The sequence below is a fragment of the Leptosomus discolor genome, chromosome 8, assembly GCF_034619465.1.
Source record: "Leptosomus discolor isolate bLepDis1 chromosome 8, bLepDis1.hap2, whole genome shotgun sequence".
In the NCBI taxonomy this organism is placed as follows: Eukaryota; Metazoa; Chordata; class Aves; order Leptosomiformes; family Leptosomidae; genus Leptosomus; species Leptosomus discolor.
In genome coordinates this window covers 20,920,277-20,945,706 of record NC_141398.1, presented here as the reverse complement: position 1 = coordinate 20,945,706, position 25,430 = coordinate 20,920,277, and the positions used below count along the sequence as shown (strand labels likewise).

General features: G+C 37.1%; 1 protein-coding gene across 3 annotated transcripts in view; it reads left to right on the top strand.

The window, feature by feature from the left end:
- Positions 1–25,430, top strand: part of CDH18 (cadherin 18) — a 168,032-nt gene that overhangs the window by 127,961 nt on the left and 14,641 nt on the right. For all 3 annotated transcript variants that reach the window (XM_086469061.1, XM_086469060.1, XM_086469062.1), the window contains 2 exons: positions 4,304–4,440; positions 18,935–19,056. In XM_086469061.1, coding sequence (XP_086325187.1) covers positions 4,304–4,440; positions 18,935–19,056 — 259 coding nt within the window. The remainder of the gene's footprint in view (positions 1–4,303; positions 4,441–18,934; positions 19,057–25,430) is intronic.

Below are 25,430 nucleotides of genomic sequence, written 5' to 3'. Positions count from 1 at the left end.
ATCCTTTTTAATGCAGTTTCCTTAAGATTAGTTTCTGTTGCTGGTTTGGACGTAAACAGTTTATGGAGAGCTGTTTATCTAAGCATGTCTTGTTATTAAGTCTCTTTATTAACATGTGCCATGCAACTCAGATGTGCTGATTTAATGGTTAAAAGTATGCTAATTCCCACAGCACTGTCATGAGCAAATGTCTGTAAACAAATATCTGCAATGAATACTATAAATCCATTTTTAAATGAATGCATTCCAAGTAAGAAGAAACAGTCAACTGAATTAAGGTGAAAAGTCACTTCTGAAGTAACTGTTTGAAATTCAAAACTTGCACTATACCTTTTTGCGGTCTAGAAAAAGCATTGAAAAGCAGCTCAGCAGAGATGGAGGGAAGGGTAGGAGGGGAAGAGTATGACTATATTTGTGGCCACTATAATCTAGCTGCAAGTAAAACTTTTCACTAGATTAAATTAATTCAGAAGCCTAGGTAAAGCATCGCTGGCTCCAGAGTATGCTATATTTATGGAGATATCTGGTCTCTATTCTCAATGTGTAGATAAATTAGTGGCTAATATTTATAAAGGCCTAAGATGTTAAGCACTTTGTAAATACAATGATACTTGTTCTAAATGTCCTCTTACATGTGACAAAAATTAGTGGAGTTTCTTGTACAAAATATTTTTAGAGCACTTGAGAGCAGTACTTAAGACTAGCATTCCTAGTTCTTCTGCTATGTGGGAATATCTCCTGCAACTTGTTTTACTGAGACATTCATGAAGGTTGGGAACCACAGCAGTGCAAATGGCTGCTTTAGATACAATTCACAAAGCAATTTTAAGGAAGACTATGGAGTAATGGAGGAGAACTGAACATTATAATAATGGGAAGACAGAAGAAAGGACCAATACTGAGTTCTTTAAACTGAGAGCTTTCAGCTTCTATAGAATACATTTAAATAATTGATTTAGAAATAAAAGTATTAATATTTAAAAAAATAAGACCATCTTTTAATATATGTTTAGGAAGTGAAGCATTAGATAGTCACAATCCATAACAGAATCAAACGTTAGTTTTTCTAGACAAGCTTCATATTTGGGACAGATATTTGTTGGGTTTAGTTCTGAACTTTACTCAGAGGGAGAGGTAGTGATTTGTCATATGTGACATACACACAAAAGCAGCTGAGTATTCTTACTGCTTTAAGGTTTTTTCTCATTTAAGCCCAATTTCAAATCCTGTCTATTTTTAAGTTACTGTCTACAAATACTTAATAGCCTTATTTTTATGGTTCTGTTGTCAGCACAATGCTGACTCACAGACTAGTCACTGTGCCTGATGTTCATAATAAGTAAACAATGTCCATAGTAATAAATGTTTGCAGAGACAAGACTCTTGTATTATAAACTGGTTCGGATTTGCAGTACATATTCCGTAAGAACAGATCAGTGAAACTATTTTTTTTTTTTGGTGAATAATTCTAGTTGTTATCAGAAGACCCCTAGAGTCAAGAAAAACAAGTAGTTTCTTACAGTAGTAGGAAAGAAGGAATTAAATTTTATCATTGCATACCTGATTATAAGCTTGCCAGTAAAGGGTCCTGCTAAGGTCTCCGGGAAAACTGAGGGACAATTATGCTTCCTGTGCTTCCTCTGTCAGCTTTCCAGTTCATCATGTAAAAGATATTTGTGTATCTGTGCACTGTCAGTCTTGCCCAACACAACCAGTCATTGTTTCTGCCTTAATGGTAGTATAGTCAAGATGTTCCAACTATTTGTCTTACCTCAGGTTTCCTACAATGCCAAGCATAAGGTATAAGGCATGGGGGGAATTGCTTCACCTGAAGCATGTATCTTCTGTACAAAGTTCAAATCTCAACATGGCTCTGAGGCAAGCATGGCAGCTTTATGGACTTTTAGAGGTTCATACCACTCTGTCTCCAAAATTTTTGTAATTAATAAAAGGTAAAGCTTTAGGATAGGAGCATAGGAGTTACAACTTCTCCACTGATATTGGCACAAACTTTCAAAACATTTCCAGGACAAATAAGCATTTGGAGAACCTGAAAATCTATTCTTCATGGAAGGCTAAGACCTGCAGAGACACTGGAAAAATCAATTGATCTGAAATTGAGAAGCAAATCATGATTCCCAAATAAAAAGGTGCAGGTAGCCTAGACCAATACTGCCACGTAAAATAATGCCAACAAGATAGTTGTGTGGTCCTTTGTTTTGTAGTGGGTCCTCAGAGGATTCTGATATTCCTAAAAAGCAACATAAGTTTTCTTAGATAGTTGTAACATTCAGTGTGTCATGATCGGTGACTGACAAATGTTGATCAAAAGTTAGCTCTTAATGCATCTCCTGAGTTTACTAAGCACTGAGAAGCATACCAGCTTTTGGAAGTGTGTCTGCAATGCCCACTGTGATTCAGCAATTAGAAATTCATTGCTTTTTTTTTTGTTTGCTTTGGTTTTGTTCTTTTTCTGGCAACATTGATTTTTTTCATCCAATTTGGGACATGCTGATTAAATAATGTCCTCTGAAAAAAATATTTCCTGTCTTAAATTCTTAAAAATAGTTGCCCCATCCTCTACATAACCAAGATCTTGCCAGTCCGCTTTCAGTATGGAGACAGTTTGAGTCTGTTACTTGTTTGAAGCAACTTCAGCTGCCATTTTGCGCGTCCAAAGTGTCTTTATTGAGGACTTCAAGTGTATTTTAGAATGAGGTGTTCTCAGGTTCTGACTGTAGCTCAGACGGGAGATAATGAGTTAAATCCTGATTCCAGAGAAACATAAAATGGTGAGAACTGAGATTTGCTGTCTCTCCAACAGCTCCCACAGTCATATGGGAGCTGTTTCAGTCTTCACAATGTTGAAAGGAAAGACAGAGAGCAGGCAAGAAATAAAGATTTTCTAGCCTAGTTTTGGCTGCTTTGATTTCCGGTGCCGAACCTGCAGTTCTTTAATTGCTGAAAATACTGAAAACATGAAAAGAAAAACTTGAATACCACAAGCCAAAACAGCATATGGTAAGGCAGATGTAAAATACCTCTTGCAGGTGTGAGAGGGGGGTTCAGGTTCTCTTCAACAAGGAAGATCTAACCTAAGTCATCAAGTGCTAGCTGCCTTTTCCACTAAGTGTCCTGTCCTTTGACCAGTTAAGGTGACTCACTCAAATTGCTGCCTTCTTCTCTAGTGTTTTATTTCTTTTGCTTTTTCACATGTCATATCTTACTTTAATATATCATTCAATGAAATGTTTGTTTGCTTGTTTGTTTTTCCTTTCCACAAATAGTCTAAATAAGTACATTGTGAGAGAAATAAAACTGAAGTTATTTTTAATTTTTTTGAGCTTGGCAGCTTTTATGTGCACCACTCTTTTTATTAGCTTGCAATTACACTTTCAGTGAAGTAGAAATAAGAGCAACTGGATGGGACAAATGGATCATTTTGACCTATATATAGCTTCCATATATTAAAAACTTCACAGAAGGAAAGCAGGGCTGACAAATTATCAGGAAAAACAATTATGGCATATAAAAGACTTAGAATTTTTTCCTTGTTTTTTTTATCGTCTGAAGTTAGTGAAGGCTTGATAGGGGTCTGTAATTGCTTCATTTGTTAAAAGCTGTTGTAAATGAATCCAGCTTTGAGAAAAAAAGTCTTGTCAATCTCTTCTTTTATGTTCCCTCCCTTTGCTTCCATTACCCACTTCAAGGCTTTTACTCTCTCCACTAGGCAAAGTGCCCAGAAACCAAGGGAGTTAAGCAGGGCTGCTTAGTTCTGCTTCTAGGCTAGTGTCAATTGCAGCTCTGGGAATCAGCTGTTTCTGCTGCCAGTCTTCTGTAATGGCTATGTTCAAAGTGGCTTATGTCATCATGTCATCAACTTCATGTCAGAGAGACATGCTTCAAAACAGGTACCCAGACTGAGCATACTGGTTTGCAGTGACAAGCAAAGAAGCAAAAGAATAATGTCTTAATATCTTTCTGTTTCCTTTTCTGCCTTTCCATATGTATCTTAACTTTGACAGGATTGTATACTGCTGTGTAAAATATCAGCTGTTAGCAAATTACATCTTTGTGACTCACAGTGGGAACCTTGTTATGTATCAAAAGAAACATAACATTATGAAAGAAATGAAATACAGTGTTACTCTGGGTGTCTCCATAATACAGAATTTTTCTTAGGGTGTTTTTAAAAGTTTCTATGATTTTAAAAACTTGAAAGTAATATTCTTATGTAGCTTTCTGTTACTTTGGATTATACATACTACAATGAGTATATATTTATTGTTTTGTTTCTTCATAGGTATTTCATAGATCATAACACAGAAGAAGATAGGTATTTCACCATTGATGCTAGTACTGGGACCATTAAGACTGCCAAGGTCTTTGACAGAGAGGACACACCTTGGTACAACATCACAGTGGCTGCTTCTGAGATAGGTAAATAATAAATTTGTCACATAGTATTAAAAAAAATTAGAAAGGAAAATAGTAATATTCAGATTTTTTAAAAAAACTGTCTTGAGATGTTATGTTCTTTTTAACACCATTGGTTTTTTAGCCAGTTTGGATAAAGGAGGGTTTTCTCTGTGTATGTAAATACCCTAAATCCACAGAACAGATAAACAAAACACCACATGCCTATGTGATTACAACTGTATAAATTTACCATGTTTTTCTGTATGTGATAGAAGACTGGCAGTTTACCGAGGAACAGTTCCAAGCATTTAGTGTCCTAAAACCAACAGCTTGTCCTGTTTGTGTTTCATATTTCGTATATCTTAGAAGATAACACCATATAGTACTGTCTGAGAAATTCATCCTTCCTTCTTGTATCTACTATTAATCTGTTTTAGCGAATTGCATGTTAAATATGCCAATATTAATTTATATCTGATGGGTGCCTAGTAGCTGCTGATTATCAGGGTGTGCCTCTGGCCTTTTAATAGGCAAACTGCCCAGTAAAGATACCATAAATGCTTGCCCATGCATTTGAAAGGCCGCAAAGTCTGATGGATTTTCATTGCCTCGGATAAGCCCTGGAACAGTCAAGAAATGTCTGACTGAGTAGTCCCAGATAAATATTTTTACATGAGGCAAGGACAGTTTGAAGAACATTTCAGTTAACCTTTTTATTACAGGGTCTTTATTTTGTCACAGTCGAAGTTTTAAAGTTAAATAACAAAACAAATTTTAAAAAAATCCCAACCTGGATCAATAGATCCAGTCCTGCTAAGTACTCTTCATGACACTGTCTTTCAAGGGCAGTGGTTTTGATCAAAACTGTGATCTACTTTTATGTATATTCCTTTCCTTTTGCTTTTTTTCCTTTTTTTTTGGTGTATTCCGTCATTGCCAGATGACACAGTACAGGTTTTACCTCTAACAGGTGCCACTGACATTGTTGAGCCCCCATTACTTTCATCTGGTTTATCTCTGGGTTAAAATGGAATCTGTTCTGCCACTACATCATTAGCACATACTACAGAATTAACAGCACATACATCTTTTGTAAGGACAACAAATTGTTTCTTATTATTTTACCTGCTTTTGGAACTAAATTGGCATTTTGAACTAAGTAAATTTCTATTGTAAATAGTAGAATCTAGAGGTTTATGCTTAGCCCTTTAAAAAAGGTAACCACTGGCACTTCAGTGTGCTTGACATATATATGTTTTCCTATATAATGTGTGATTTCAGTGAAATAAAATACAATTTAAGCCTAATCATTAGCAAGTGCGTAGTAGGTGTTAATTTGAATTAAGATTTAAAAGCGACGTTGGGACAGACTGAAAAAAGGAGTAGTCACTAGTCTTTTTGGGAAGCCATCCAAAGGTACTTACTTTGCACAAATAAATCGCAATAGCATTAAACTTACATGTAGCTTTCTACACATTAGTTATTTCACATAGTCAAATGAGTGGTAGTACATGTACCATGCTGAGAGAATAGTGTGGAGAATGGAGAAGGATTATATTTATAACTAAAAGAAAATAGAAGGAATAATGAGGATGAAATGCCTTTTTTTTTTTTTTTTTTTTAAGACAGCCTGCTTAGAATTTTACATTCCAGGTGCAACTTGTTACAGGAAAACAGAGATACTTCCCCCCCCACCGCCTTGCATTGCCTTTCTTACTGTTAAGGTTGGGGTTGGAAAGATAAGTAAATTTATAATGTCAATTTGAAAAACATTTCAGTTATGAATTATTGGGATGTCAAGGGCAACAAGAAAAGCTTCTATAGCTACGTTGGTGATAAAAGGAAGACTAGGGAAAATGTAGGCCCTCTCCGGAAGGAAAGGGGAGACCTGATTACCCGAGATATTGAGAAGTGTGACGTACTCAGCAACTTTTTTTTTCCTCAGTCTTCACTGGCAAGTGCTCTAGCTACACTGCCAAAGTCACAAAAGGCAAAGGCAGGGACTGGGAAAACGAAGAACCAGGAGAAGATCAGGTTCAAGACAACCTAAGGAACCGGAAAGTGCACAAGTCCATAGAACCTGATGAGATGCATCTGCGGGTCTGGAGGGAAATGGCAGATGAATTTGCTAAGCCACTGTCCATCATATTTAAGCAGTCATGATAGTCTGGCAAAGTTCCCACTGACTGGAAAAGGGGAAACATAACCCCCATTTTTAAAAAGGGAAACAAAAAAGATCTGGGGAACTACAGGCCAGCCAGTCTCACCTCTGTGCCCAGCAAAATCATGGAGCATATCCTCCTGGAAACTATGCTGAGGCACATGGAAAATAAGGAGGTGATTGGTGACAGCCAACGTGACTTCACTAGGGGCAAATTGTGACTGACAAATCTGGTGGCCTACAATGAGGTTACAGAGTAGGTGAATAAGGGAAGAGCAACTGATGTCATCTACCTGGACTTGTGCAAAGCATTCGACATCCTTATCTCTAAATAGGAGAGGATAGACCACTCGGTGGATCAGGAGTTGGCTGGATGGTGACTCTGAAAGAATCACGGTCAACAGCTTGATGTCCATGTGGAGACCAGTGACAAGTGGCATTCCTCAGGGTCGGTATTGGGACCAGCACTATTTAACATCTTTGTCAGCAACGTGGATAGCGGGATTGAGTGCACCCTCAGCAAGTTTGCTGATAAAACCATGCTGGAGGGAAGGGAGGCCATCCAGAGGGACCTTGACAGGCTGGAGAAGTGGGCCTGTGCTAACCTCATGAAGTTCAACAAGGCCAAGTACAAGGTTCTGCACCTGGGTTGAGGCAATCTCAAGCACAGATACAGGCTGGGTGATGAGTGGATTGAGAGCAGCCCTGCTGAGAAGGACTTGGGGGTGTTGGTGATGAAAAACTGAATATAAGCCAGCAACATGCGCTTACATCCCAGAAAGCCAACCGCATCCTGGGCTGCATCAAGAGAAGTGTGGCCAGCAGGTCGAGGGAGGTGATTCTTCCCCTCTACTCCACTCTCGTGGGACCCCACCTGCAGTGCTGCATCCAGATCTGGGGCCTCCAGCATAAGAAAGGCATGGACCTGCTGGAGCAGGTCCAGAGGAGGGCCATGAAGATGATCAGGAGGCTGTAGCACCTCCCCTGTGAGGACAGTCTGAGAGAGTTGGGGTTGTTCAGCCTAGAGAAGAGAAGGCTCCGGGGGACCTTCTAGCGGCCTTCCAGTACTTAAAGGGGGCCTACAGGAAAGGTAGGGAGGGACTCTTTATCAGGGAGTACAATGGTAGGATGAGGGGTAATGGTGAGATTTAGATTTACATTAGATATTTAGGAAGAAATTCTTCACTGTGAGGGTGATGAGACACTGACACATGTTGCCCAGAGAAGCTGTGGCTCTCCCATCCCTGGCAGTGTTCAAGGCCACGTTGCATGGGGCTTTGAGCAGCCTGGTCTAGTGTAAAGTGTCCCTGCCTATGGCAGGGGGGTTGGACTAGATGGCCTTTAAAGGTCCTTTCCAACCCAAACTATTCTATGATTATGTGATTCTATGAAAAAAGGAGGAGACAGCAGTGAAGAAGAGATGGATGGCAGGCAGACTGACAGGCAGCCTGAATGATGGGCAGCCTTTCCTTGTGTCTACTTCTTTGGCCATGTTCTTTCCTGCAGTAATTTGACAAATTTGTCAGTTGTACAATGCTATACTCTTCCAAATCCATTGTGAAATCAGTAATTGGATCTACAATGGAAGAAGCAGCGTATGTTGTGTATAGCACATCAAGGCCAAAACTCTTATGTTAAGTACTATCTATACCATATCTACAGCCTTTTATGGAATTGGCTTTCAAGTCCATGCACAAGGAATCGCAGAACTAAGACTAAGCTGAAAAAAAGGTGGCAGGTTATGACCAAAATGTTATTTAGCTGTGAGAGTAGCAGTCTTCAAGTTCATCTAACATGGTGGAAGGCATTTGTAGCTTCTGACAGAATTTGTTTAGCCAGGAACATAGCAGAATCTTCAAGGCCCAGAAAGATTGTACTGATTCAATAACAAGTGGTGCTTTGCTGAAATAATGTTATGGTTATAGTTAGTTTCTTGAAGCGTTTTCCTCTCTTGACTTTACATTTCACTGACAGAATTCATTTTTTACCGATCATCCTTTCAGCAGCTATTTGTAGCTGTGCTTATGTTATGCAAAAGAAATTTAGAATCGACATCATATTTCTACCTTCAAATGTATGATATCCTCATGCTTCAGTTTTATTGTTTCTGAACTTGTCATAAGACATTTACTTTCACTTTTAATCTCAGTGATATACACTGCGCTGATCAAATGTCCCCTCTGAAATCAGTGGAGCTTCTGCCACTTTCCTCTGTGGGAGCAATGTTGATGTAATGATCAGTGTGTTTTTTCTGTTTATGCAGACATTTCCTAAAGCACACCAGAGTTCATTGCCATGAGAATGGATAGGGCAATTCTTTTTTTCTTTAACATGTACTGTTCTCTAACAGCAGCGTACAATGAGGAAGAGTGGGATTTTGGTGTCGAGGGCATAGCACTGCAGCTGTTGCTTGGATTGTTTCAGTACTAGTACTTCCTGAAAACTGCTTGTGGTATTAGGGAATAAGAATGATGATAAAATAGTACTATATTTTATATTGAAGGATCTACAGACTATGTTTGGGCAGGGGCAAGGACTACAAGTTGATGGTAATAGGATTTTAAAATACAGTTTCACATAGAATTATTCACATTGCCTTATGCTGTTAGAAGTCTTTGAAAAAGGTTATAAAAGAGTATTTGGAAGTGAAAGGAAATAGAATTTGATTGTCTCTATTAAAGGCTTTTGACTAAGTCTTTAACAAGAGTAATGGAAATAGGAAAATACAGAGCAAGTGCCCAATATTTTGTAACAGATGAAAGACTGATTTAGAGGAAAGGAATACAGTCATAGTGAATGGTTGTTCCTTTGGGAGTGGAAGAAGTTAAGTCTGAACTATCTTAAGGACTGGTGTAGGATCTATCAATTAGAATTCTTTGTAATGGTAGCACACAATGATAGGAGGTGATTCACATTCCCAAATAACCTCTCTAGCTGCTAAGAATTAAGGAAGATTGAGAGAAATTCATGTAAGAACAAGACACATGGAAGCATAAGTTAGATAAATGAACAGTTGATTGAAAATTGTCTGAAATGGAAGGCTCAAAGGGTTGTGATCAGCAGCTCAAAGTGCAGCCCACCCCCCCACCCCCCTGGTTGTGAACCTGGATACAGTAATGTTTAATCTCTTCATTCATGACCTGGTTGAGGGGACAGAGTGCACTGTCAACCAGTTTGCAAATGACACAAAACTGGAGTAATGGCTGCTACACCAGAGGGTTGTGCTGCTGTCCAGAGGGATCTTGACAGACTGGAGAAATGGGTGAACAGGAACCTTGTGAGGTTCAATAACAGGAAATTCCTGGAGAGGAATAATCCCATGTAGCAGTATACATGCAGGGCCAACTGGCTGGAGAGCAGCTTTTCACTAGAGGGTGTGGCGGTCCTGGTGGATGCAAGCTGAACATGAGCCGGCAATGTGCCCATGTGGCAAAGAAGACCAACTGCATCCTGCCCTTTTTGAGGAAGTGTTGCCAGCAGGCTGAGGGAGGTGATCCTTCCCCTCTGCACTGGTGAGGTCACATGTGGAACGCTGGGTCCAGATCTGGGCTTCCTCGTACATGAGGGACGTGGAGAAACTGGACTAAATCCTGTGAAGGGTCATGAACTCATTAAGAACTGGAGTATCTGTCATATGACAAGAGGCTGAAAGAGCTGGGACTGTTCTTCCTGGAGATGAGAAGGCTCAGAAGGAGCTATCATTGTGTTTAAATATTTGATAGGGGGAGTAAGTAAGATGAGCAAAGATGAAGAAGGACTCATCTCAGTACTATCTAGTGAAATGACAGGAGTCGATGTGCACAAATTGAAGTACAGAAAATTCCATTTAAGCATAAGAAGAAAAATGTTTTTTACTGTGGAATTGGTCAAAAAATGGGACAGGTCACCTAGAGACTTTGTAAAGTCTCTGTTCTTGGACATATTCAAAACCCAACTGGACAGGGCCTAGAGCGATGCACACCAGTTGACCCAGCTTTGAGCAGGGGAGTTGGACTTGCTGATCTACGGGCGTGCCTTCCAACCTCAACCATTCTGTGATTTTGTGATATTTGGAACTGTGTCCTGAATGTGGGGAAGAAAAAGGACAACTGTTTCTCACAAATAGTGATGTATTCTCAAAGAAAATAGGTGGTTGTAAAAATAATTGTAGGTGATTCAATTAAGGCTTCTCTCTAGCACATAGTAGTGCTGATAACAAAAGCAAAAGCAACAATAACAGCAAAACCCCAAATCACAGTCCCTGCAAGAGAAATGTGGCACTAAAATATAAATTGATGGACTTCTGCCAGTTCCAAAGCCAATTTCAGCTAGAAAAATAAACATGTACTTGAAAGTTTTCAAAGCAGTGCTGCAAATAGGACAAATAATAGCATCCTTAAAGTCTTTGTGCTCAAGAAGGAATAAAAGCTGCAGGGAGAAGTACACACTGATGATTGAAGGAATCAGAGAATATCTTGATTTCAGAATCAAAGTGAGGATTATAGCTTTCACTAGAAATTTCTACTTAGAAATCTAGCAAGGAAGAGTGTGTCATGAAATTCGTTTTAGATGCTAATTCTAACAACTGAACTGTGTTCAATATCTGCTCAATAAACAGAGCAAATCAGCTTCTAAATACGGCTTTCAGATGATGGTAACATCAAGAGATTACTGGGACTCATAAAGTACTGGACATTTAGATGGATAATAACAATATTTGTGGCTGTAATAAGAAACGTGATTTTTTTAAAGCAAGATAAGTACTTATATTTCAGGGCAGATCCAAAAGTTTATATTTCAGAGAATTATAAGATACTTTCTATTAGGAGTTTTTCACATATTTCTCTTTTGCAGCTGTTAAGTATACCAGTGTGTAAAATTGATTTCTTTGTTTACTAAATCATTGATCTTTTGGGGATGAAGTTACATTGTTCCCGAGTGCCTCCAAAATGCTCTGCAATGGCTGAGAATGGAAAAGCAGATAATTTCCTACTATTTACCTAAGGGACCAACTTGAATGCAATGAATGCACAAAATTATCTTTGAAGGGTCCATAAAGAGTTCCTATTCTGTAAAGCTGTGGAAAGGCTGTGGAAAACAGGAGAACTGAAATAACAGGGTTCCTGCCAGGTTCTGTCAGATCCCCCAAACTGAAAGAAATTCTAGCAAGAGACAGTAAACAATGATAATGCACATACAGTGCTTTGATAGCACAGTGCATTGGAAGTCAAAATACTTGAGACATCATTATGCAATTCATTTTACAGACAAAACAAAAATCTCAAGGCTATCAGACACAATCAGATAATTCTAAAATTGGGGGAAAAACCCAAAGATATTTGTCTTTGAATATATGTCTTCTGTATTTGCTTCTCCATGCATATTCCTCATATTATCTTCAAGGAATAAGATGCTGAAGTGTTGAGTTAGAGCAAATACCTCATTGACAAAAGATGCAATACCGTGTGATGTGGTATTGAAAGGATCCCAGGAAAATATAGTCAGTACAAAAAATACACAAAGAAATAACTTTCAGAGATATTTTCATAGAGGGTCAATAAACCCCGTTCAGAATTAAATATGTGAAAAGGTAGGACAGCTCACAAGACTAAGAGTTTGGAACAGTTAGCTTGCAAGAATTAGGGTAAAAACATTAAAGAGCATGTTCTAGTTATAACCTAAGCAGTTTTTTCATCCATAAGTTTTGGTAGAAACAGAAACAATAACAGAAAGGTGTAGTTATACAATTCAGAGCAAAATGAGTTGCACGGAGAGAAATAATAATTTGCATCAGTGACGTACAAAACCCCTTAAGATTTTGAATGAATATTGAAAGTGCTATAATTACATTAAACAAACAGATAAAGTATATAATTATAGTGAGGTGCCGTTATATTTTTTCTTTAGGTACACAGGGATATTGTGACTTCATATTGCTATCAGTGAACAGCAAGTTATGAGAAGAATTTGCCAGTTCTTTTTCATGTTTTATGGTTTCAAAACTTGCATTGCAGCAAAAAAGACATTCCTAAGATTTTGGTAGGAGATTGAAATATATGTTATTTCTGATAGCTCTACATGAGGCTGTCATATGGAGAATGAGAACTGAAGATAGAGTGGAGATGTAAAGTAAACAGAATAAACCAGTTAATGCTATTAAGGGGCAAACTGATTTAACAAAAAGTAAAATCAAAAGACAAAAATACACAATTCATTTCTGTTTGTTCTGAAGCACACGAAAACAACATATGCATTGCTTAAAGGAAATAAGTGTATGGAGTAATATCTTCCTGGCATACAGCACTGAAAGAATTAGAAAAGAACTAGAATTGATATTTTATTTTCTCATTTAAACTTTTTCCCATAATCAAGAATAACTTTAATGTCTTGTGTCAAATAATTAATTTTCAGAAAAATAAACTCTTTTCAAGGTCTAAAAGAAAGTGATCTAAATCATGATGAAGTGTTGTTACAGTATTATAATCTCCTAACCCTGTCTATCTGGTGGACAACAGTATGATTGTTTAATACCAGTGAGTTTGTTGCTAGATTTGTGGCTGGTTTTCCTTTAAATTAATATTTTTTTTTTACACTAAATATAAAATTTCCTCATAGTGATTTTCGGTCTATAATTTTTTCTTCAAAACTATTTTTTTTTTAACAATACAGAGTAGACTTAAATAATAAAATTCACACCATTTTTTTAACATCAGTACAAGGAAATTTTATCTTATGTATTGTTTTGCTACATTTATGTTTTTCTATAGGTACATTACAGAAACAGACATAAAAGTGTAACCTTAAACCCTGCCCCCTCCAAGAAGAAAAGCACGATCATCCCATTTCTTTGACCTCACTTGCATTCTGCCTGCTAGCTCAATTTCAGAAGGAGTTTTGGTATCAATAACAATTGCTTTATTTTTCCAAGGAACAGAATCTGCCACAAAAGTATGTCTCTAAATGTTGACCGGATTAAAGCAGATTTTAAAAACAACAAGGTCTGAGTTTTAAGACTATTTTGCTTGTGGAATAGCGACACACCGGATATCTGATAGCTTTTTAACGGTGAGAGCTAGACACAGTATTGGTACCCTGTACAAACTTTCCAATGATACACAGTATATTTTCAGCCTTGGCAAGTTGCCTACTAATGGACCATAAAATCATAATAATATGATTTGTAGCAGAATCTGCCGTTCTTTTAAATGTACTTACCAATGCAATAAGGAAAGCCTACACAAAACTATTAAAAACCCCCGGTTGTCAAAAAGCAGCTTGTTCTCCATCCTGCTCAGGAAGTGATGCTTCTACTTCCAAGTTCGATGCTTATTTCCCTATTTATCTTGGTCTAATCATTGGCTTCTAGGAATGGTGGATTTTATTCTCCTCTGTTTCTTTGGGGAAATGTATGATGAAGATATTCCTACATTGTCATCCGAAGATGGTGTAGGGTGTGGCTCTTCCTGGCTACCAAGGTGGGTCCCCAAAGAAGACACAGTCTTTGGGATCACATGACATTTCCCTGTTCAGGGCTTTGTGAATCGGTACCAGAATCTCAAAATGGACATACCTGGTGACAGAACCAGTACATTTTGTGGTGCCTGATCTACTGAGGAGGTGAGCACCAGTGTCTGTGAGCTGCAGAATTTTTCTTGCTTTAAGGCAGAGGGAGTTACCAGCTAAATGTTTTAAGTCTGCTGCAGTGCTATTATTCCTACTGTTACTCCAGTGGCTATTATTGCTACCACTACTAGCATGATCCAAGAGAACTGATCAGTGCCTTCAGGTTTGTGTTCATCAGTGAACAGTAAAATTTTGCTATAAGAAAAAATAAAATACTTTTTAGCCCACTTCAGGTAACAACATTTAAAAGTACCCACCACCTTAAAAAAGCAGAATAGAACACTACACTTATTACTAGATTCTGCATAATTTTCACCTTGCCATAAAATTTAGTTTCACATATGCACCATCCTGAATTAAACCCAGTATTTTCTGAGTATTACCGCTCTCACTTACATACTAGACATTCTTTCATCATTTTAGTTCTGTTTCTGTAGTATATTTAATGCTTCCTAGACCTATGTTTAGTCTTCTAATGTGTCAAAACTAATTATTGTTAGAGAAGTGTGAAGAGTGCTTTTAGCTTCTGTTTAAAAAAGTACCAGAATAGATAGTTAGTTGAACTTCCTAAATATTGGCTTGCTTCATAAAGTCTTGAAAAGATGTAAAAATGAGGAAAAAAAAATTTGCTATTGTACTGATTAAGATCAATATTGAATGTTGATCAATATTGCAAAAGCAATAGACATTCATTGAAATCCTACACTAGGTGAAGATTTTTATTCTGGATCATGAAAATATGTAAAATTATTCCACTTTTTGTAAAATCCTTCAATCTTTTAATATAGTTCAGGCTGTCTCTGGGTTAAATTATTCACTCATCTTTCATAACAATAACTGTTTAACTATACCAGTCTAACTTAAAAAATGAACAAACAAACAAGCGAAAAACCAAAACCACAAATGGCTGTTGATGTCAGGACTGTTATTCTGAATGTTATTCAGTTAGAAGTTATTTTCATAAAGTCCGTGGGAATTTTGTTAATATGAAAAGGAAGTCTCAGACAGCAGTAGCTGTATTAAAAAACTTTCTTCTTAAATAGAGGTTTTTTAATTTGCCACAGAAATTAATGGAAGAGAAGATTCAAGACTTCAGACTGGCTGTTGATAGGGACTTCTGTAAGTTTACAGAGGACTTGCTGGCGGAGGGGCTGATAATGAAATTGATTCACTTCACAGATACTTAGTATTCTGGCAGAAGAACTATTTGTTCTGGGAAAAGTCTCAAGCATAAGAAAGCAAGTCCCTAGCATAGGTGAATCAGAGCAATGTTTCTGCTTCAGTTACCCCTTAAAACAGTGAGCATTCACTTTGAAAAATCTGCTCTTGAGGCATAATGATAATAGGACACAGAATGGCTCTGGCTGTTTTATGATGCGCAGGCCTGTAAATGTATGTCAGCACTGATTATCTTAAAACTGGAAATGTGCCAAACTGCTGCAAGAAATTTATCTAATTAACAAAAGTGCACTGAAAGGACCTGTTATTAGAGTGGTTTGGTGATTGCAGGTGAGTTGTACACCTGAAAAAGATTGGAGTTTATGTTTGTTTTATAATAAAAGAACAATAGCAAACCTAAAAAAAAAAAGTTTGTAAGGCCCCTCTTAATTCATTCTCATTCTCTACCCCCATTATAAACTCTGATATTGCCTTGCATGCACATCCATGTAGTATAGACAACCTGACAAACTTCAAGACTGTTTTGGTAAGCCGTGTTAGTACTTTCCCTATTAGCATTTTGTAGTGAGTAGGCTGTCAATATGGAAATTTGCCTGCAAATGTCAACGATCCCGTGAGGTAACTGCTTCCAGAAAGATACTAATAATGCCTTCTGCATTAAGAACTCTTTTGAATTGGTAAGGTATTTATGACTTCTTTGTACTGCAAAGCAGCTTGCAGAACAAATAAAGGTAAACTCTCTGAATCTCCGTGAAATAACTGTGAAAATAATGAAAATTTAACAGACTAGAGTAAGACCACACTGGGTAGTAGTGATAGGCATACAGGGGACACGTTCAAGGTGGTGCAAAGAGGTCTGATACACTGTACTGAAACAGAAGTATTTACCATTTTTTTAACACTGTGTGGACTAAAAAATTTGATTTTCCTTCTCCAGTAACTATTCCAAACATACCAGACCTCAGAAAGTTCTCTATTTCTGGTACGCTCCAGCCTGTGCTCTTCCTGCATTTTTGCTCCCTTCCTCTTAGATGCATTGTGCCCCCTTATAGTGTTGAAGATGGCCCTGCTTTGAGCTGGAGACTGGACCAGCAACCTCCAGAAGTCCCTTTCAACTAAGATTTTTCAGTGATCCTATGATTATCTGATGATCACAACTTTTTTTGCCTTCTGGCAAAAGCTTCTTTGGGAATTCTCTAGTAGTAAAATCTTCAATTCCTTCACCATAGTGAAGTGAATCCGCTCCCAAATGAGTTTATTAACCTTAAGCCTTTACTGCAATCTCTGCTTTCCATCTCCTTTCTATGCTTTTGTGTGCTCTTTTTATCTTCTTTGTGTCCTTCCTTTAATTGATACCACTTTCTAGTTCACATACCTCACAAACTGTGTGCGAGAGCCTCCTGAACAAAGCCTCAAGAACAAAGCTTCTTTGAGCCGAAGATCACCTCTACATCATCTATGGCTAGATATCATGTTCTGTAATTGTAATTACAGGACTTTTGTAACTGGATTGTCTGATGACACTGACAGAGTAAGTTACCTAAATGAGTTTGTAAGCTATATTTCAGTGAGCAATAAGAAATATTCAATCTCTACTGCTTATGCTGTTCTGCCAAGTCTCATGACCTACTTCCAGGGAAGGACCAAGCATCTTTTTGTGTTAATACTCATGCTGCAAAGGGTCTCCTGGAGAGAAGATTGCTTCCTTCAGTAATAAGAGCAAAGGTAGATGAATGGATCCTTTCTCCTAACTGCTTAGTGAACAGTCAAGTGAAGTGTCATTCTTCCTCACCTTCACTTCTTATATTCCTATTATTTTAACGTTCCTTAAAGTTTTCCACTAAAAGTGTTTTCTAGCTAGTGATGGAAAGTCTTCATCTTGCATGAATGCAGTTCAGATGATAGCCTACTTCAGTGCCTTAGTTCACCTGTTATAAAGATATTAATATTTTTGAGGTAAAACTGGAATTACCAGCAGTCAAGGAAAATTTGAGCAAGAAAACAGAATTTGCAAGTCTATAAATGTCTACTAAGTGTGTTCTTCTAACTTCTAATGCTAATGTTGGGAATAGGAGTTCTTATATTAACTAAGTTAAATCTTCCTTTTCTGTTGACTTTTTTGATCTCCTTTCTATTCACATTTTATGGTGATAATCGACTAATTTCCAAAAGTGAATTGAAATCTTCAGGTGAACATAGATATATTAGTTAAAAAGCAAATGTGAGATATCTGAAGAGAACTTCTAAACCCCAGGCTCGTTAAATAGTATCTCAGGTGAAAACAAAGAAGTATAAATCTCTCACTTTGTCGAAAGAAACTTCAACATTCTCAAATATTCTTTCACTGGGAGGTTACATTACTGGTGGCTTTGAAGCCAAATATGTGTCTAGTGTTTTTCAGAATTCTGAGCAGAAATCATTAGAAGTGTGACAAATCTAAGGCATTTTACAAATGACGCTTTTTCACAGAAACATGATGTGGATTAATTAAGATCAAAATAACCAAGGTGAATGAAGTTTAGACTACTAATGTTTCTCTTTTTTTTTTTTCTTCTCATGAGCACACATGGGGACATGCCCTTTCAAAATGTCAGTCTGTAAAACCCCATTCTTCCATCTTGTTGCATTTCAAAGACTGACTTTGCTGTCTTCTACTGGTAGTTTCATTTAATTGTTGACAGTAGAAATGAAGTTTGTCATCTAACCAATTGATATTTATACCCCCCTCAGAAGGTGTATTTTAAGTAATTATACATAGTTTTAATATGTAATTCTTTCAACAAAATAAAATTTTCTTAGCAGTAAGAACAAAGGAGTTATGGATTTTAAAAAACTGTGGATTTTCCCATTTTATCATGGAAAGTGTATTCTCAGTGAAAGGATTCTATATATTGTGCTTTTTGAGGGTGAACTCTCTTCGAGGGTGAGCTCTCACAAAAGCACAGATCATAGCCTAAGACACTGTTACTTAAACATTGTTTCTTTACTGGTATGTCACTGCTAAAGCAAGATTCATTAACTATGTGTAATAGCATAGTAACTTGTGAGGAAGCTGAACTCAATTTTGGGAAAAGTTTATACATGCCTATGCATTTACATTTTATTATTTTGGTATTTTATTTCCTAAACTTTTTAAGGGACTGAGAAAAAGGTTTTAATATTTTTCATATTAGATTTTACTTAACACTGTGATGACACTTCCACATTCATTACAAAGCAATTGGTCATTTCTTAGGATACAGTGTGATAGTATGCAATAACTCCAACAGCATTCTCCCACTTAAGTTCCACAGTAACTTGCATTTTTATTGATACGATATAGCAGTGACTTAAGACTTGTATGCCATACTTTTCACTCTTTTTTTAAAAAATATTTTTCAAAATATGTTTTGAAACATATGAACAGTTAATGAAGCACATCAAACAACATCTTTTAGTATCTTGCTACCTAAATTTCTTCAGCGGTATCTAGTTCTCATCCAGTTATTGTGTTAAGAAAACTTGTCTAAATTGAGGATGTCACAGACTATTGAGTATTTCAAAAGGCTTAATACCCCCTTGTGTATTTTGCAGACAATCCTGGGCTAGTGAGTCACGTTCCAGTTGGTATTAGAATCCTGGACATCAATGACAACCCTCCAGAGCTCGCCAGAGAGTATGATATAGTTGTCTGTGAGAATGCAAAGCCTGGTCAGGTAACTCTCACAGTTATTTTTCTCCCAGTGAGAAAGAATCATTACTTTATTTGTTAATTCCACATGTGGTAGAAGTTTGGTTCGGGGAACATGTGTCATAATTCCTTCTATTTCATATTTGATTCAACATTTTAACTGTATTAGGCTGAAGGGAGAAGATTTGGGAATTTGTTCAATATATCTTTCTTGTTGCTGCAAAAAAATATCCAAACTATCTTCAGTAACAACAGGCAAAACTTTAATCTTGTCAGATAAGTGATGGAATTTGACAAGCCCCCATCCTGAACAAAATGGATTAAGCAGATTTAATCTCTCTCATCTAAGTGCCACATGGTAGCAAGTTTCAAATACAGCCCAGTGAAATGGCTTGTTAACATGGCTGCCATGCTCAGTTTTTGCATGTTGATTGACCTTGTCTGTGTAGGGTCATTATGGAAAAGATGTTGAATGGGTTTTTCACAATTATGAGCATGGGGAGTGTCAGAACTAGAGACTGAATAGCTGAATCACATTCCAGCCACAGTGTCTGTGATCGATGCACTTCATTGCAGTCCACTGTTTCACAATTTTACCAAATGCCTTTGTTTTCTTTTGCATAGATTGAGCACAGGTTGTAAGTTGCAATTGTGAGCTCATATCTTTCCTGAGAAATATATTACTAGTAGTAACAGTTTTCTCATCAAATCTTTAAAAGCAGTGTAAAATGCATGGTAGCATATTTCCATTTTTAACATTGAGACTACAAAAATGCTGTACTTCATCAGACTACAGGCTGACCAAAGTTATCTTGACTCTAACAGTGGCCAAAAGCTGATACCTAAAGAGCAGTATAAGAGCACAGCAAGCATGTATGATACATACCCCAGGTATGTCCCTGGTCTCAGATCATTTTCAGATCATTTCCTGATCCAGATGTGGTTTCTATGTTTATAATATTCCTTTAATAACCATCTCATATGAATCTGTTTAGCTTTTCCTACAACTAAATAAACTTTTGATGCCTGCTGCCTCATGCAGCAGGAATTTTACAATTCAAGGAAGTCCTACCATGTTCTTTTTTTTTTTTTTAATCTTCCCATGCTGTCTTAATCAATATTTATCAGTTCTTGTGTTGGGGGAGAGAGAGAGCAGTTGATCCCTATTTATTATCTCTGTGCCATTCATAAATCTCTAGCATATTGCCCCTCAGCTGTCTCTTGTCCAGACTGAAGAGTCCTACTTAATTTGGACAAGCTGTGATAAAGCCCTTCTAGACTTTTGATTATTCATCTTGTCCTCCTCTAAACTTTCTCCAATTCCTCTCTATTCACCTTGAGATGGGGAATCAAGATTCAAGATGCAGGTATGCAGTGGTTTATAATTCTTACCATAGCTTATGCTTCATAGCATATGATGATCTCTGCTTTGTTCTCTATTCTGTTCCTAGCAATTTCTAACAGTGGCTTTGCTTTTTAACCACTAATAAGCATTGAATGCAAACAACTGCCTGCCATAACACCAACTTCATTAGAAGTAGTGGTCAGCTCAGAGGTCATCATCACATATGTGAAGTTAAGACTTTATGTCTATGTATAATGAATTTCACCTGTCTTCGTATTGCCTGGCTACTGAGTATTAGTCTTTAGTGTCAGCGCTTCTTCTTTCTTCCTTGAACAACTCAGTATCATAAATAGATTTGATGGGCTGGTTATTCATATTCTTTATAAGATGTTTAGTATTACACTGACCAACAAGTGGCCCAGCATAAATCTATGTGGAACGGGAAATCTCTGTGACTTTCACTCCTTGTAGAACAGACAGTTTACAGAAGAGACCCTATTTCCTGTCTTTAGAGCAATTATTTGTGCAAGGACCTTCTCTCTTCCCTCATGACTGCAGTTTTTTCAGTGCTCTTATTGAGACACCTCACTCAAAGCCTTTGAAAATCTAAGTAGATCTGTCTATCAACTGAATATCTCTTATTAACATGTTTATTAAAGTAAAATTAATGTTCTGAAAACCTCAAATAAATCCAAATATAGAAGAATTAGAACTTGTAGAAGACTAATTTAACAAAAAGGAAGATAAAATCTCTTAAGCATTAGTTGCAATTGCTTTAAAATATTCTGATGTTTTTAAAATTATGTAATTTAACAGTAATTGTTAAATTGTTATAATTAATAATAAGCTAAAGCATGCAGTGAAGCTAGCTGAAATGCTCTGTTTGACGGGGGTGTTGTTGGTGGTGAGTAGCTAGTGTTTCTTATTAGCAAAGTTTTACCTCTCCAATAGCAGCTTTGCAAATGGAAATTTGAGGGAAATCTTTAAAGGACAAAGTAAGTTTTACTCTAATAGCATTTGCTCCTGGTTTGGGTCAGCGTTGTATTTCTCTGTGAGCTACTGTTGCAAGTGTGAATGACTCTAACCTCTGTAGCACTGCAGTTTACCACTCAAGTTTAATTCTACCATGAAGGACTCTGCAAGTAGTACTTTAATATGAAAGCTGGATCATCATGCTGTTGTATTCTTAAACTAACAGGAGTCCATTACGTATATGACATGCACTAATTTTTATTTGCATTGCACAAGGGTTCAGAAAAGATTGAGATACTGTTGCAGTCTACAAAACCCAAAACCAAAACAAAACACAAAAGTCCATGGCTCTTACTCAGAAGATCTTACTGTCTAGTTCAAGAAACAAAATGACAGGGTTCAACAAATATTAAGGAGGGACAAGTAAAGAAGGATTACAGAACAAGACAAGTGTTCCGTATGCTAAAAAGCATGCCCAGATGGATGGTTTTGAATCACTGAAAAGGCAGTATTTACTCATGAGTTATCCATCATCTTGTGAGAATGATTCATAAGATTTATCACTAAAGAACAAATTCTGTCAGGTACTGCCAGGCACTTCTGCTTGACTAGTGCCTTAAGGTTGAGCTGCAGCCCTGCGCTGCCCTGTGAGAGTCCTTATTTCTTTCCTCAGCACATCTGTTTTGAATTTATTATGTGCAAGATAAACTAACCAATAGTTTGTCATTGGAAGACGTTTTGTGTTTGCTTGTCAATTTTCAGAAGAGGCTTCTATGGAGAGAAATCACAGCATCATTTAATTGTACAGCCTCTGCCTCCTGCTTCTTTTTCCCTCCATAGCTCAATTTATTTACTTAAAAAAAAAAAAAAAAGGCAATAAAACTTAAGGACTTAAATGCTTAAATGAACCCCTCCTAAGGCATGTCAAACAGAAAATGCTTGTGGGAAGATGATAATTTCCACACTGAAGTGACAGCTTTACTCCCTTAGCAGTCACCTTGTTCAGAAGATAAACTAAGTATCTCCAACAGCTTCCAGGTGAAGCCTCAAAGATATTATGTATTGAAGTAGATAAAGCAGTTGTATTTTGGTCTTAGATAGTATCCAGACTTGGAGAACTCTGACTTCTAGAAATATATTGATTTTTGTAAATGATTGTGAAATTTAGCTAATGTAGGAAAATGAAATTTTGCAGTCTTCCACAAAGTGAACTTACAAAAGAAATTTTCCTTTGCTTCAAATGCAACTTGTTTTATTATTTTTAAGACAATGGGAGCAAATAGTGATGTTAAGAAAAGTTTAAATGTTTTGTTCTGGAAAGTGAAGAAGTGAAGTGTTGACAGTTTTCTGAATGTTTCCAAGTTCAGTGTTTGTCCTGGCAGAGTAGGAAACTATTAAAATACCTGACTAGATCTGCTAGTCATATCGCTATAGCTCTCCAAAGATAATATTTTTTCTGGGTGCTTTTCAGAGGAATAATAGAAAAAATTATGACCGTAGTGAAATGTCATTTCCCTGACACCATCTATCACTGTAAATTAACACACAGGTGCGTGTACATGTGCCTGTGCACACATATACTCACACACAAAGAACTTCAGAATCAGAGTGTATAAATACTGTGCTGCCAACATGAACTACCTCACCCTGGCTGCTGGTATTCCTAATAGCCAAAGGAGATCAGTGTTAGCTGGCAAGGTAAGCCTCTGCTCTAAGTTTGCCACGTGTATATTTATTTATTTATTGATTCAGTTCTGAAAAGGATCTGAGTAGAATCTATCACCCATTCTCTATCCTCTCCCATTCTCAAAATTCTTTCTTTACTTGCCAAATCTTGCTGTTAAAAAAATAGCATAACCCTTCAGTTTCACCGCTTCAGTGCTGTCAAGTGAGATTTACAACAGCTGAGGTTCTGTGTCTACATTTTTATTTTAATCAGCTTTGGTAAGGTGTATGTTAATGTTTGCTAATACACCATCAAATAGTTGGCTTATTAATTAGAAAAGGGTTAACAATACATTTGGGTGTCAAGGGGACACACACTTTTGTTCCTTACCTCTGAAAGAATGTCTTAAAAATCTTTTCTTTAGAAAGCAAGAGCCTTTTCTAAAAGTGTGAACTTTCTGTTTAAAAAAATTCTGTCAAAAGTATTGTGACCTGTCCTATTACCCATACAACGTCTGTTTTCCACATGGAAAAGCATGATTTCTATACCATATGGTGCTATGCTTTTTACATACATTGGTGAATTCAGGGGATACTTGAATTTCAATGTGTGAAATCAGGGAATGTAGACAGTATATTTTGTTGAGTTTTAAAATTAGTCTTAAACCCAAGCAAATTTTGTACTAGTCTTGTGGCACTGAGGCCTTTATCAAAGGTAGACTAGACATGAGGAAGAAACTGTTTTACAATGAGGCTGGTGAAACACTGGCACAGGCTGCCCAGAGAGGTGGTAGAAGCCCCATCCCTGGGAACATTCAAGGTCAGGTTGGATGGGGCTCTGAGCAACCTGATGGAGCTAAAGATGTTCCTGCTCACTGGGGGGGGGGGGGGGGGGGGGTGTTGTTGGACTAGATGGCCTTTGAAGGTCCCTTCCAACCCAAACCATTCTATGAGTCTATGAAAGGTATTTTTGTTGCAAAATGGCGTGTTCTTGAAGCAAGATCCTGTAAAATGTCACTGAACATTTTATGTGAAAGAGGGCAACAGGACAGAAGTTTATCTACTAGGCTGTCAAATAAAAGCTGAAGGTGCATGGCAAAATGAGTTACATTTCACTGATAAACAGCACTGAGGATTTATAAACAATAGTTAATAAATTCTTTTTTTTTTTTTTTAAGGTCTTACCTGATTTTTTTACAGCTATGTATGGTATTTAACAGTATTTTTAATATTTGAGTAATAACAGAAACTGATTCTCTCAAATATATTCTTCCATCAACTACTTTTGTCTTGCTTTGCCTCATACCATTTCAACATTATTGACTAAATATATCTGGCCAAGATAATCTTATATTTCTGTTTTTACACAGTAGTTGTTTCAATAACAGATATGCCACTTTTGCAAAACTCAATAGAGAACTAAGCTTTTGCCAAACTTTTTCACCAATATACCATGGCTTTGGTAAACTGTGTGATTATAGACCTTTCAGATTGACCATATTCTGCTACAGTTCAGCAAAAAAGTATTACAACAGACTTTTAAAATATTCCCAGCAATTATCATAAGTATTGTTAATTGTCTCAGATGTGTATAGTCAGTATATGTACTATATTGTATATAATCAATGGAATCTGCATTGTACACTATTGGCTTTAAAATTTATTTCTTTTGCTTCTTTTATGTGAATGGAGGTAGAGAACTGTGTGTTGTCTTTTAGTTTTAAAACAGACCAAACCACTTGAGCCTACACTGTTTATGCTTCAGGTTCAGTCCAGACAGACTACAGCTGAACATTGAATAGAAAAAATCTCATTAAAAGAGCACTTTCCCTCCCCCTTTACGTTTCCCTCAGGATATCTATCAGCTCTGTGCAGCAGTCTGTGTGGCTTCACTACCTATATCACAAGAACAACTTTTATTAAATTCTACTTTGGCACTTGAGCTTCAAGACCCAGCATGAAAATGAACGCAGAGGTAGAAATATTGCTTGGTCACACATTCCAAAAGCTTAGCTCAGTTTTATTTGAAAGTAAATATTAAAAATCACCAGGGCTTTCGAAGGCAGAGATCCTACCTTTCAAATCCTACCTCTTCCATACATGGTTGCTACATCTAGTTCTGTTCCTTTGGGGCAAACCAAACTAGAACCAGAAGTGGCTGCTCTTCTTCCTGTTGTGTTCTCTGGCATTTTAAAACTGATTCTTAACAGGGATTTTAAACAGAGAGCTGGTATTATATACCTACCATTTTGGTTAAACAATTATTTTTCCTAATCAATATTGAAGTGCATCTAATTATTGGGATGGCAAGCAGATGATGCTCTGTATAGACCATCCTGGTTCAGCCTGAAACAGATGAAAACAGGTAAAAACCAGATAAAAACGGGTGAAATTGTAATTCTGAAAGTCACCAAGAT